General features: G+C 36.7%; 1 protein-coding gene across 2 annotated transcripts in view; it reads left to right on the top strand.

The window, feature by feature from the left end:
• LOC138364894 (uncharacterized) overlaps nt 1–12,500 on the top strand; it is a 110,550-nt gene that overhangs the window by 23,543 nt on the left and 74,507 nt on the right. Inside the window, exons 2-4 of one of the 2 annotated variants that reach the window (XM_069324953.1) lie at nt 360–430; nt 5,279–5,494; nt 10,822–10,971. In XM_069324953.1, the coding sequence (XP_069181054.1) occupies nt 360–430; nt 5,279–5,494; nt 10,822–10,971 (437 nt within the window). Of the gene's footprint in view, nt 1–359; nt 431–5,278; nt 5,495–10,821; nt 10,975–12,500 lie in introns of both variants that reach the window. The other variant, XM_069324952.1, reaches the window with a different exon arrangement.

Raw genomic sequence — 12,500 nt, 5'->3', positions numbered from 1 at the left:
ACAACACCATCCTTAATAAAACCACAATCTCCAGCTTGAGCAACACAATGTTATAGTGTTGCATGTTGTAAAAACAACAACAACTCTCTGTATAAAATGACGCCTTTGATGAATCTTTAAAGCCTCTTCATCTCTAAGTGATTTACTTTTTTCTGTTCTCAATGATGTACTTTGTGAGTAGAAAAATATTAGTTGTCTTTCCATATAACATTCTCCCCGCTCCTATTTCTCCCTAATTTTTTGTTAACTGTTTTGAGTATTTTATCTTAAGTACAATGATGTTATTTGTTCTATTAATTGTAATAATTTCTACTCCGTGTTTTTATAAGCATATAAAACTAATTTATATCATTCAACAGATCGAATAAAAAATTGAAAATGAAGTGGCGGTCAACGAGATCAAATTGTTATTATTTTATTATAATTTCCGGTAAGTTGTGCTCTTTTTATTTCTTTAGCAAGTTACTTGCATAGTTTTACAATATTAGCAAGTTAGCTGCATGTTTTACTATCTTAGCAAGTTAGCTGCATGTTTTACTATCTTAGAGCAAGCTAGTTGCTTTATTTACTATCTTAGAGCAAGTTAGTTGCTTTATTTACTATCTTAGAGCAAGTTAGTTGCTTTATTTACTATCTTAGAGCAAGCTAGTTGCTTTATTTACTATCTTAGAGCAAGTTAGCTGCATGTTTTACTATCTTAGCAAGTTAGCCGAATGTTTTACTATCCTAGCAAGTTAGCTGAATGTTTTACTATCTTAGCAAGTTAGCTGCATGTTTTACTATCTTAGAGCAAGTTAGCTGCATGTTTTACTATCTTAGAGCAAGTTAGCTGCATGTTTTACTATCTTAGAGCAAGTTAGTTGCTTTATTTACTATCTTAGAGCAAGCTAGTTGCTTTATTTACTATCTTAGAGCAAGTTAGCTGCATGTTTTACTATCTTAGAGCAAGTTATCTGCATGTTTTACTATCTTAGCAAGTTAGCTGCATGTTTTACTATCTTAGCAAGTTAGCTGCATGTTTTACTATCTTAGAGCAAGTTAGCTGCATGTTTTACTATCTTAGAGCAAGTTAGCTGCATGTTTTACTATCTTAGAGCAAGTTAGCTGCATGTTTTACTATCTTAGAGCAAGTTAGCTGCATGTTTTACTATCTTAGAGCAAGTTAGCTGCATGTTTTACTATCTTAGAGCAAGTTAGCTGAATGTTTTACTATCTTAGAGCAAGTTAGCTGCATGTTTTACTATCTTAGAGCAAGTTAGCTGCATGTTTTACTATCTTAGAGCAAGTTAGCTGAATGTTTTACTATCTTAGAGCAAGTTAGCTGCATGTTTTACTATCTTAGAGCAAGTTAGCTGCATGTTTTACTATCTTAGAGCAAGTTAGCTGCATGTTTTACTATCTTAGAGCAAGTTAGCTGCATGTTTTACTATCTTAGAGCAAGTTAGCTGCATGTTTTACTATCTTAGAGCAAGTTAGCTGCATGTTTTACTATCTTAGAACAAGTTAGCTGCATGTTTTACTATCTTAGAGCAAGTTAGCTGCATGTTTTACTATCTTAGAGCAAGTTAGCTGCATGTTTTACTATCTTAGAGCAAGTTAGCTGCATGTTTTACTATCTTAGAGCAAGTTAGTTGCTTTATTTACTATCTTAGAGCAAGTTAGTTGCTTTATTTACTATCTTAGAGCAAGTTAGTTGCTTTATTTACTATCTTAGAGCAAGTTAGTGGCTTTATTTACTATCTTAGAGCAAGTTAGTGGCTTTATTTACTATCTTAGAGCAAGTTAGTGGCTTTATTTACTATCTTAGAGCAAGCTAGTTGCTTTATTTACTATCTTAGAGCAAGTTAGTTGCTTTATTTACTATCTTAGAGCAAGTTAGTTGCTTTATTTACTATCTTAGAGCAAGTTAGTGGCTTTATTTACTATCTTAGAGCAAGCTAGTTGCTTTATTTACTATCTTAGAGCAAGTTAGTTGCTTTATTTACTATCTTAGAGCAAGTTAGTTGCTTTATTTAATATCTTAGAGCAAGCCAGTTGCTTTATTTACTATCTTAGAGCAAGTTAGTTGCTTTATTTACTATCTTAGAGCAAGCTAGTTGCTTTATTTACTATATTAGAGCAAGTTAGTGGCTTTATTTACTATCTTAGAGCAAGCTAGTTGCTTTATTTACTATCTTCGAGCAAGTTAGTTGCTTTATTTACTATATTAGAGCAAGTTAGTTGCTTTATTTACTATCTTAGAGCAAGCTAGTTGCTTTATTTACTATATTAGAGCAAGTTAGTTGCTTTATTTACTATCTTAGAGCAAGCTAGTTGCTTTATTTACTATATTAGAGCAAGTTAGTTGCTTTATTTACTATCTTAGAGCAAGCTAGTTGCTTTATTTACTATCTTAGAGCAAGCTAGTTGCATTATGCATATTAAGTTATGTTAGTGGAAAGTGGCTGTTATACTATATGCTAGTCTTTAAGTTCTGCATATTACCGTAAAATTATCCAAGTGATAAGTTGCTTTTATATTATTATTGTTATTACTCGCGAGAGTGAGTTAACTATATTCTTTAGTTCAGTCCCCGACCGTCCAAGTGGTTGGGCACTATTCCTCTCCTTCGTCCTGTCCTAGATCCTTGTCTTCATGTCCCTTCCAAGATCTACACAGTCGTAATAGTGCTTTCTCCTGATAAGTACTTTATCTTACCTTTTTCTTTGGAATGTTTCTATGTAAATACAGAGGAAAATAAATCTGAAAACACGTTTACATATAACTGTGCTCCCCCTATAAATAAATACCAAATAACATAACTTTAATGACTTCTGGAAACAACATTCATTACTTCAAAATATAATAATTTCACTCAGTATCAAACTAGGTCAATTAGCGCAATTATGTGTTGTCTTGACCTAGTAAAGGATCACTTGCAACACATTCTTAGGCAGTTGTAGTTTGCTTCTCATGTAACTCCAAAGGATGAGAAACCAGAGGAGCTTGTGTCCCAAAGTCAAAGAGCGTTATTTTATATATTTTTAGTATTTTTTTCATTTAAATAGTTTTCCATTTTTTTTAAATAATTTTTAATTATTTGTTTAATTTAATTAAAACTTTTATACTTATTAAACAATTTTGCTTACCTTGATTGAGGGTAATCAAGGACGACCACCCAATTGCCTTTGCTTGAAGGGAGGATGACAATAGAGTTGTTAATCTTGAGGGAGGAAATGTCAGGCAGATAGCGACAAGGAAGCTGGTGGTGGTCTTCAGTTAACAGATTGATAAGAGCAGAGTTAGATATCATATCTCGGAACTCTTGAACATTCTGCCTCAGAGTGATATAAATCTTTCCACATATTGCGCAATCTTTTGATTGCCCAATACCTTAATAACAGGTATTGAGTAAAGTAACAACTTGCTTTACAACATTTCAAACCTTAAATGTTGCAAATTTTAAAACTGTCTTATTTGCTTTACTATATTTATGGTGATATGAGAAATGATCATTGATGGCAAGGATGGCGGTGAGTGACCAACCTGTCCCCTTTATAGCACGTCGCATTTTGACGTATATTTTACTTAAGGTTAAAAACTGTGATTACAAGAAAATGGAAGCGGATCGCGAATTTGACATTCTTTTCCGTTTTCTGTTGGTGGATCCTCTGGTAGGTTAGGATAGGGCACTTTAGGACGACAGGTTCTTGACGTTGGGGGACCCTGGCCAGAACGCCCTGGAGTGAGAGCCTGCATCATGAAACAACTTCTCACTCCCTCACTCTCCCAAGACGGGCCGCTGATAAGACGTCCTCTATATCTTAACCATTGAGTTTATCCAAGGAAATTATTTTCCTCACTAATAAATAATAACTTATTCTATCAAATAATCCACGAATACACTGTTTGTTAGACCTCCGAGCGCTAACCACAGTCTTTGGTTAACCCAATAGTAATCCGCCTTTACGAAACACATTGAAGTCAACCACAACCTGAGAACAATTACACTTGTTTAATCACTACCTCTCAATACTTATTACACTACTTTAAATCTTACTAAGTGTAAGATATATTGTGTTGCAGCACTTCTTGTTAATGTATCTATAATGTGTTTGATGAGGGAGTGAGGACCCTGGGAGATAGGGTGAGGGTGGAGCTATAAGTACACATAACAAGTAGCCAATCACTACAGACTAGGTACAGTGGCAGGGGGGGCGGGTTACAAAATATTGAAAATAATTAACCTTGCCAATTGGCACATGGGAGATGGGAGAGTAGGTAAGTCGATGTATTAACATGAGTACAGAACACCTAAGATGGGGATCTACCTGAGTAGATATTTTTAGAAAAAGAGAAATGAAAATGGCACCAACAAACTATATACTACTCTACAGTTTGCTAAACTTAACCCAGTATACTGCTGGTCCACGGGAAATTACAATTTCCCCACGCCAGATCACCAGATTATGGGCTGGCTAGTGTTCCTACCTTGGCCCCACGCAACAGGCGGGCTGGTCAGATGGCTCTGGGGAGAAGAGGCTAAACCTCCCTCAGTCAGTTAGAGAATGTCTTGGATGGGCTCCGGAGCACGTTTTTAAACAGCTTTCAAAGTCGGGAGTCATGTGGTGTTGGTCAGTGGCAGGCAAGTTCTACAGTAATCCCTCGTTATCCTTCACCTGAGTTTTCTTCTGACTGGCCTAATTGTCTACCATAAAAGCTCGCCGTTACTAATTCCTTAAAACCGGTAACACCCGAGAGCCGAGCTAGTAGTGGCTGGGATCTCATTCAACTCTGCTCTACCACGTGAAGTACGGAAGTAACAAGCTGGCACCAAGCTGGGGTTAGGAAGACTGCTTAGCACCGTCTGTGTCACAAAACTGCCAACACAACCAATATATCATTCAGGATGCCAATGTTTTAATTTTTAATGCTGTACGTCCCCTTAACGTAAGGTTCATTTCCTTCTGTTTCAGTCCTTTGGCAAGGCCAGTTTTGTCCTGTGTGGCTCTTGTCCAGAACATAATTTATCCAACCTGTCCTCTCATCAAACACGTCTCATTTTGTACGTTATGGTCCACTACGTTCCAAATGAGGAGTGAGAGGTGGGGGGGGGGGGGTGGGGGGGAGGTTACTATGAAAAGTAGCGGCTTGGTAAAATAGACACGTTTTCTATGCATAGGTTGGTTAGGTTAGATTTGAGAGTCATAGTTTCCCCGTGTTTTGTACGTTGTGGCATTGAAGAAGCGTCCGGGATGATTTACCTGAACAAAATACTGGTCTTTGTTTCTGCCCACAGCTCTGTTTGTGTGTTCAAGTGCCAATCAGACTCCACTCGCAATTGTCTTAGAGGATAATGGTAATCAGACTGAATGTGTGCCGGAGTGCGCCACAGATCACGATACGTTCTGCCTCGCCATCTACAGTGATGGTAAACCTCTGGCTGGCAAGGGCTTTCAATTTTTCTTCCAACAACACTTGGTTTATAACTGTTCTTCAGAGGGAAAATGCTCAGGTAAGTAGAGCTTCGTTTCACACCCGCCAGATTGTGTTCCATAAGCCATTATGACGAGGCACAGTTTGTACCACGTGTGTTTCACTGCAGGAGAGGCCTTATACAAGTGTTTCACTGCAGGAGAGGCCTTATACAAGTGTTCCACTGCAGGAGAGGCCTTATACAAGTGTTTCACTGCAGGAGAGGCCTTATACAAGTGTTTCACTGCAGGAGAGGCATCATACAAGTGTCTCACTGCAGGAGAGGCATCATACAAGTGTCTCACTGCAGGAGAGGCATCATACAAGTGTCTCACTGCAGGAGAGGCATCATACAAGTGTCTCACTGCAGGAGAGGCATCATACAAGTGTCTCACTGCAGGAGAGGCATCATACAAGTGTCTCACTGCAGGAGAGGCATCATACAAGTGTTTTACCACAAACTAAATATTATACTCAACACTGGCTCTCTTATCATGTATTAAGTTGCTCAACAAATTGAATTTGTCCATTTTGTTTGAAAACTAATAATAATACGAATATCTTCCATTTTATTTTAATAAATAATAATGAGAACAAATTTGGATACGTGAATGTTACAGATCATTATAGGATAATCTGTTAAAATTGTCTGACTATTAATAAGGAAGGAAATATTAGAGAATGGTAGAGATACACATTGAGGAGAACACAGGCTTGTGAGTGGTTGTCTTTCTTATACATAAGTTGTTGATTTCCACGGTAGTGTTGTTGACAATTTATATGACGTTGGCGTGGATCACTAATTCCTGTGTACTTAGTAGCAGCCGGCGAAGGTATATAATTTTAGTTGGGTAGCGGATTGATGCTATGAAATCTTTTGTATCGTGGCTGTCAAAGAGTGCAGTGGTAGAGCTGTTGAGTCACTCCTGTGGGGTTGACGGTTCGAGCCTCCTACTGCTCAAGTGAAATATATGAATAAATTTGGGTAGATATAGATATAATTTGGGTAGAATAAATTTGGGTAGTTTTATTCTGCATGTTTTATGTTCTTAAATCAATTCAAAATTGTGTTTAGCATTTCAGTTACATTCAACGCATCATAACATTTGTATTTATTCTGTTCTCAGTTTGTATCTAAATATCTTCATTTCATGTTAATTCAGTTATCATATGTAAAGCTCCTCTTTGTAATTTGAGAATAAATTTAAAATATCTGAGTTGAAATTAATATTTAGACATGTATAATAATTACAAAGTTGCTGCTGCACTATAATTCATTAAATCAGATTTCGTGCAAATGTTGCACAACAGTTTTATATATATATATATATATATATATATATATATATATATATATATATATATATATATATATATATATATATATATATATATATATATATATATATATATATATATATATATATATATATTATTAAATATGACCGAAAAAGTAAGATTAATAATTCTAACACGAATTTTCTCAATCTTTCGTACATTACGCTTCACTGTTGGAGGTAAATCAAAAATCACTTCTCCAAAATTCATTTTTATTTCTAGTCTGACGCGACACGGGCGCGTTTCGTAAAACTTATTACATTTTCAAAGACTTCACAAATACACAACTGATTAGAACTTGCGTTTCTCTGATTTTATATCTACATTTGAGTGAGGTGGGAAGGGTGATGTGGCATTAACACAAGACAGAACAATAGGGGATATTAATAGGAGAGTAATATCTCTATTAATACCTATTAATACCTCTATTAATACTATTAATATCTCTATTAATACCTATTAATATCCCCTATTGTTCTGTCTTGTGTTAATGCCACATCACCCTTCCCACCTCACTCAAATGTAGATATAAAATCAGAGAAACGCAAGTTCTAATCAGTTGTGTATTTGTGAAGTCTTTGAAAATGTAATAAGTTTTACGAAACGCGCCCGTGTCGCGTCAGACTAGAAATAAAAATGAATTTTGGAGAAGTGATTTTTGATTTACCTCCAACAGTGAAGCGTAATGTACGAAAGATTGAGAAAATTCGTGTTAGAATTATTAATCTTACTTTTTCGGTCATATTTAATAATATATATATATATATATATATATATATATATATATATATATATATATATATATATATATATTATATATATATATATATATATATATATATATATATAACTGAAAACTCACACCCCAGAAGTGACTCGAACCCATACTCCCACAACTGGTATGTACAGGGACGCCTTAATCCGCTTGACCATCACGACCGGACAAAAGGAAGTGATAGCCGAGGCTATATGAACCACTTCCCCGCCGGCACTCGGATGGTAATCTTGGGCATAGCATTTTATCAAATCACCTCATTCTTTGGGGAACACGTGAGGAACACAAATGCAAACAAGCCTGAATGGTCCCCAGGACTATATACAACTGAAAACTCACACCCCAGAAGTGACTCGAACCCATACTCCCACAACTGGTATGTACAGGGACGCCTTAATCCGCTTGACCATCACGACCGGACAAAAGGAAGTGATAGCCGAGGCTATATGAACCACTTCCCCGCCGGCACTCGGATGGTAATCTTGGGCATAGCATTTTATCAAATCACCTCATTCTTTGGGGAACACGTGAGGAACACAAATGCAAACAAGCCTGAATGGCGGGGAAGTGGTTCATATAGCCTCGGCTATCACTTCCTTTTGTCCGGTCGTGATGGTCAAGCGGATTAAGGCGTCCCTGTACATACCAGTTGTGGGAGTATGGGTTCGAGTCACTTCTGGGGTGTGAGTTTTCAGTTGTATATAGTCCTGGGGACCATTCAGGCTTGTTTGCATTTGTGTTCCTCACGTGTTCCCCAAAGAATGAGGTGATTTGATAAAATGCTATGCCCAAGATTACCATCCGAGTGCCGGCGGGGAAGTGGTTCATATAGCCTCGGCTATCACTTCCTTTTGTCCGGTCGTGATGGTCAAGCGGATTAAGGCGTCCCTGTACATACCAGTTGTGGGAGTATGGGTTCGAGTCACTTCTGGGGTGTGAGTTTTCAGTTGTATATAGTCCTGGGGACCATTCAGGCTTGTTTGCATTTGTGTTCCTCACGTGTTCCCCAAAGAATGAGGTGATTTGATAAAATGCTATGCCCAAGATTACCATCCGAGTGCCGGCGGGGAAGTGGTTCATATAGCCCCGGCTATCACTTCCTTTTGTCCGGTCGTGATGGTCAAGCGGATTAAGGCGTCCCTGTACATACCAGTTGTGGGAGTATGGGTTCGAGTCACTTCTGGGGTGTGAGTTTTCAGTTGTATATAGTCCTGGGGACCATTCAGGCTTGTTTGCATTTGTGTTCCTCACGTGTTCCCCAAAGAATGAGGTGATTTGATAAAATGCTATGCCCAAGATTACCATCCGAGTGCCGGCGGGGAAGTGGTTCATATAGCCTCGGCTATCACTTCCTTTTGTCCGGTCGTGATGGTCAAGCGGATTAAGGCGTCCCTGTACATACCAGTTGTGGGAGTATGGGTTCGAGTCACTTCTGGGGTGTGAGTTTTCAGTTGTATATAGTCCTGGGGACCATTCAGGCTTGTTTGCATATATATATATATATATATATATATATATATATATATATATATATATATATTATTAAATATGACCGAAAAAGTAAGATTAATAATTCTAACACGAATTTTCTCAATCTTTCGTACATTACGCTTCACTGTTGGAGGTAAATCAAAAATCACTTCTCCAAAATTCATTTTTATTTCTAGTCTGACGCGACACGGGCGCGTTTCGTAAAACTTATTACATTTTCAAAGACTTCACAAATACACAACTGATTAGAACTTGCGTTTCTCTGATTTTATATCTACATTTGAGTGAGGTGGGAAGGGTGATGTGGCATTAACACAAGACAGAACAATAGGGGATATTAATAGGAGAGTAATATCTCTATTAATACCTATTAATACCTCTATTAATACTATTAATATCTCTATTAATACCTATTAATATCCCCTATTGTTCTGTCTTGTGTTAATGCCACATCACCCTTCCCACCTCACTCAAATGTAGATATAAAATCAGAGAAACGCAAGTTCTAATCAGTTGTGTATTTGTGAAGTCTTTGAAAATGTAATAAGTTTTACGAAACGCGCCCGTGTCGCGTCAGACTAGAAATAAAAATGAATTTTGGAGAAGTGATTTTTGATTTACCTCCAACAGTGAAGCGTAATGTACGAAAGATTGAGAAAATTCGTGTTAGAATTATTAATCTTACTTTTTCGGTCATATTTAATAATATATATATATATATATATATATATATATATATATATATATATATATATATATATATATATTATATATATATATATATATATATATATATATATATATATATATATTATTAAATATGACCGAAAAAGTAAGATTAATAATTCTAACACGAATTTTCTCAATCTTTCGTACATTACGCTTCACTGTTGGAGGTAAATCAAAAATCACTTCTCCAAAATTCATTTTTATTTCTAGTCTGACGCGACACGGGCGCGTTTCGTAAAACTTATTACATTTTCAAAGACTTCACAAATACACAACTGATTAGAACTTGCGTTTCTCTGATTTTATATCTACATTTGAGTGAGGTGGGAAGGGTGATGTGGCATTAACACAAGACAGAACAATAGGGGATATTAATAGGAGAGTAATATCTCTATTAATACCTATTAATACCTCTATTAATACTATTAATATCTCTATTAATACCTATTAATATCCCCTATTGTTCTGTCTTGTGTTAATGCCACATCACCCTTCCCACCTCACTCAAATGTAGATATAAAATCAGAGAAACGCAAGTTCTAATCAGTTGTGTATTTGTGAAGTCTTTGAAAATGTAATAAGTTTTACGAAACGCGCCCGTGTCGCGTCAGACTAGAAATAAAAATGAATTTTGGAGAAGTGATTTTTGATTTACCTCCAACAGTGAAGCGTAATGTACGAAAGATTGAGAAAATTCGTGTTAGAATTATTAATCTTACTTTTTCGGTCATATTTAATAATATATGTCTACAGGAAAGACTGCTACCAAAATATACTAATATATATATATATATATATATATATATATATATATATTTATTTTCTTCTTCGAGGATGTGGGTCCCTTTAATTAAACCAGTGGTGGTACCCCTATATATATATATATATATATATATATATATATATATAATTGATACATCATTAATTTGTAAACAATATTTGCATTCTGATTGGGGGTAAAGTTGTATGAGTGACCCTATATGAATGTTTTCGAGCTGCAAATATTTATAAAAGAACTCAACTTCATTTGACAGCTTATGAGCCATTGAGCGGAAACGTGCACACGGATGTAACCTGCTCTGGTTTACCCTTCTTTATCATCAACGAAAACCATATTGGAAGCTACGAGCTCCGTCTTGATGACAACCGCACCAGCGACCCCTTCCACCTCTCCTACTGCCCAGGTGGTGAGCCATCAGTAACAACGAGCGAAAAATACTATATATGTGTGTGTGTGTGTGTGTGTGTGTGTGTGTGTGTGTGTGTGTGTGTGTGTGTGTGTGTGTGTGTGTGTGTGTGTGTGTGTGTGTGTGTGTGTGTAATTACCTAAGTGTAATTACCTAAGTGTAGTTACAGGATGAGAGCTACGCTCGTGGTGTCCCGTCTTCCCAGCACTCTTTGTCATATAACGCTTTGAAACTACTGACGGTCTTGGCCTCCACCACCTTCTCACTTAACTTGTTCCAACCGTCTACCACTCTATTTGCGAAGGTGAATTTTCTTATATTTCTTCGGCATCTGTGTTTAGCTAGTTTAAATCTATGACCTCTTGTTCTTGAAGTTCCAGGTCTCAGGAAGTCTTCCCTGTCGATTTTATCAAGTCCTGTTACTATTTTGTACGTAGTGATCATATCACCTCTTTTTCTTCTGTCTTCTAGTTTTGGCATATTTAATGCTTCTAACCTCTCCTCGTAGCTCTTGCCCTTCAGTTCTGGGAGCCACTTAGTAGCATGTCTTTGCACCTTTTCCAGTTTGTTGATGTGCTTCTTAAGATATGGGCACCACACAACAGCTGCATATTCTAGCTTTGGCCTAACAAAAGTCATGAACAATTTCTTTAGCATATCGCCATCCATGTATTTAAATGCAATTCTGAAGTTAGAAAGCATAGCATAGGCTCCTTGCACAATATTCTTTATGTGGTCCTCAGGTGATAGTTTTCTATCTAGAACCACTCCTAGATCTCTTTCTTTATCAGAATTCTTTAAAGATTTCTCACATAATATATAGGTTGTATGGGGTCTATGTTCTCCTATTCCACATTCCATAACATGACATTTATTAACATTAAATTCCATTTGCCAAGTGGTGCTCCATATACTTATTTTGTCCAGGTCTTCTTGAAGGGCATGACAGTCATCTAAATTTCTTATCCTTCCTATTATCTTAGCATCATCAGCAAACATGTTCATATAATTCTGTATACCAACTGGTAGATCATTTATGTACACAATAAACATCACTGGTGCAAGAACTGAACCCTGTGGTACTCCACTTGTGACATTTCTCCATTCCGATACATTGCCTCTGATTACTGCCCTCATTTTTCTATCAGTCAGAAAATTTTTCATCCATGATAGAAGCTTACCTGTCACCCCTCCAATATTTTCCAGTTTCCAGAACAACCTCTTATGTGGAACTCTGTCGAAAGCCTTTTTTAGGTCCAGATAGATGCAGTCAACCCAGCCATCTCTTTCCTGTAATATCTCTGTGGCCCGATCGTAGAAACTGAGTAAATTCGATACACAGGATCTTCCTGATCGAAAACCATACTGTCTGTCTGATATTATATCATTTCTCTCCAGGTATTCTACCCATTTAGTTTTGATTAGCTTTTCCAATACTTTCACTATTACACTTGTCAATGATACAGGTCTATAATTGAGGGGGTCTTCCCTGCTGCCACTTTTGTAGATTGGAACTATGTTAGCCT

The sequence above is a fragment of the Procambarus clarkii genome, chromosome 15 (assembly GCF_040958095.1).
Source record: "Procambarus clarkii isolate CNS0578487 chromosome 15, FALCON_Pclarkii_2.0, whole genome shotgun sequence".
NCBI classification, from domain to species: Eukaryota; Metazoa; Arthropoda; class Malacostraca; order Decapoda; family Cambaridae; genus Procambarus; species Procambarus clarkii.
This window is presented reverse-complemented; position numbering and strand designations above follow the sequence as displayed.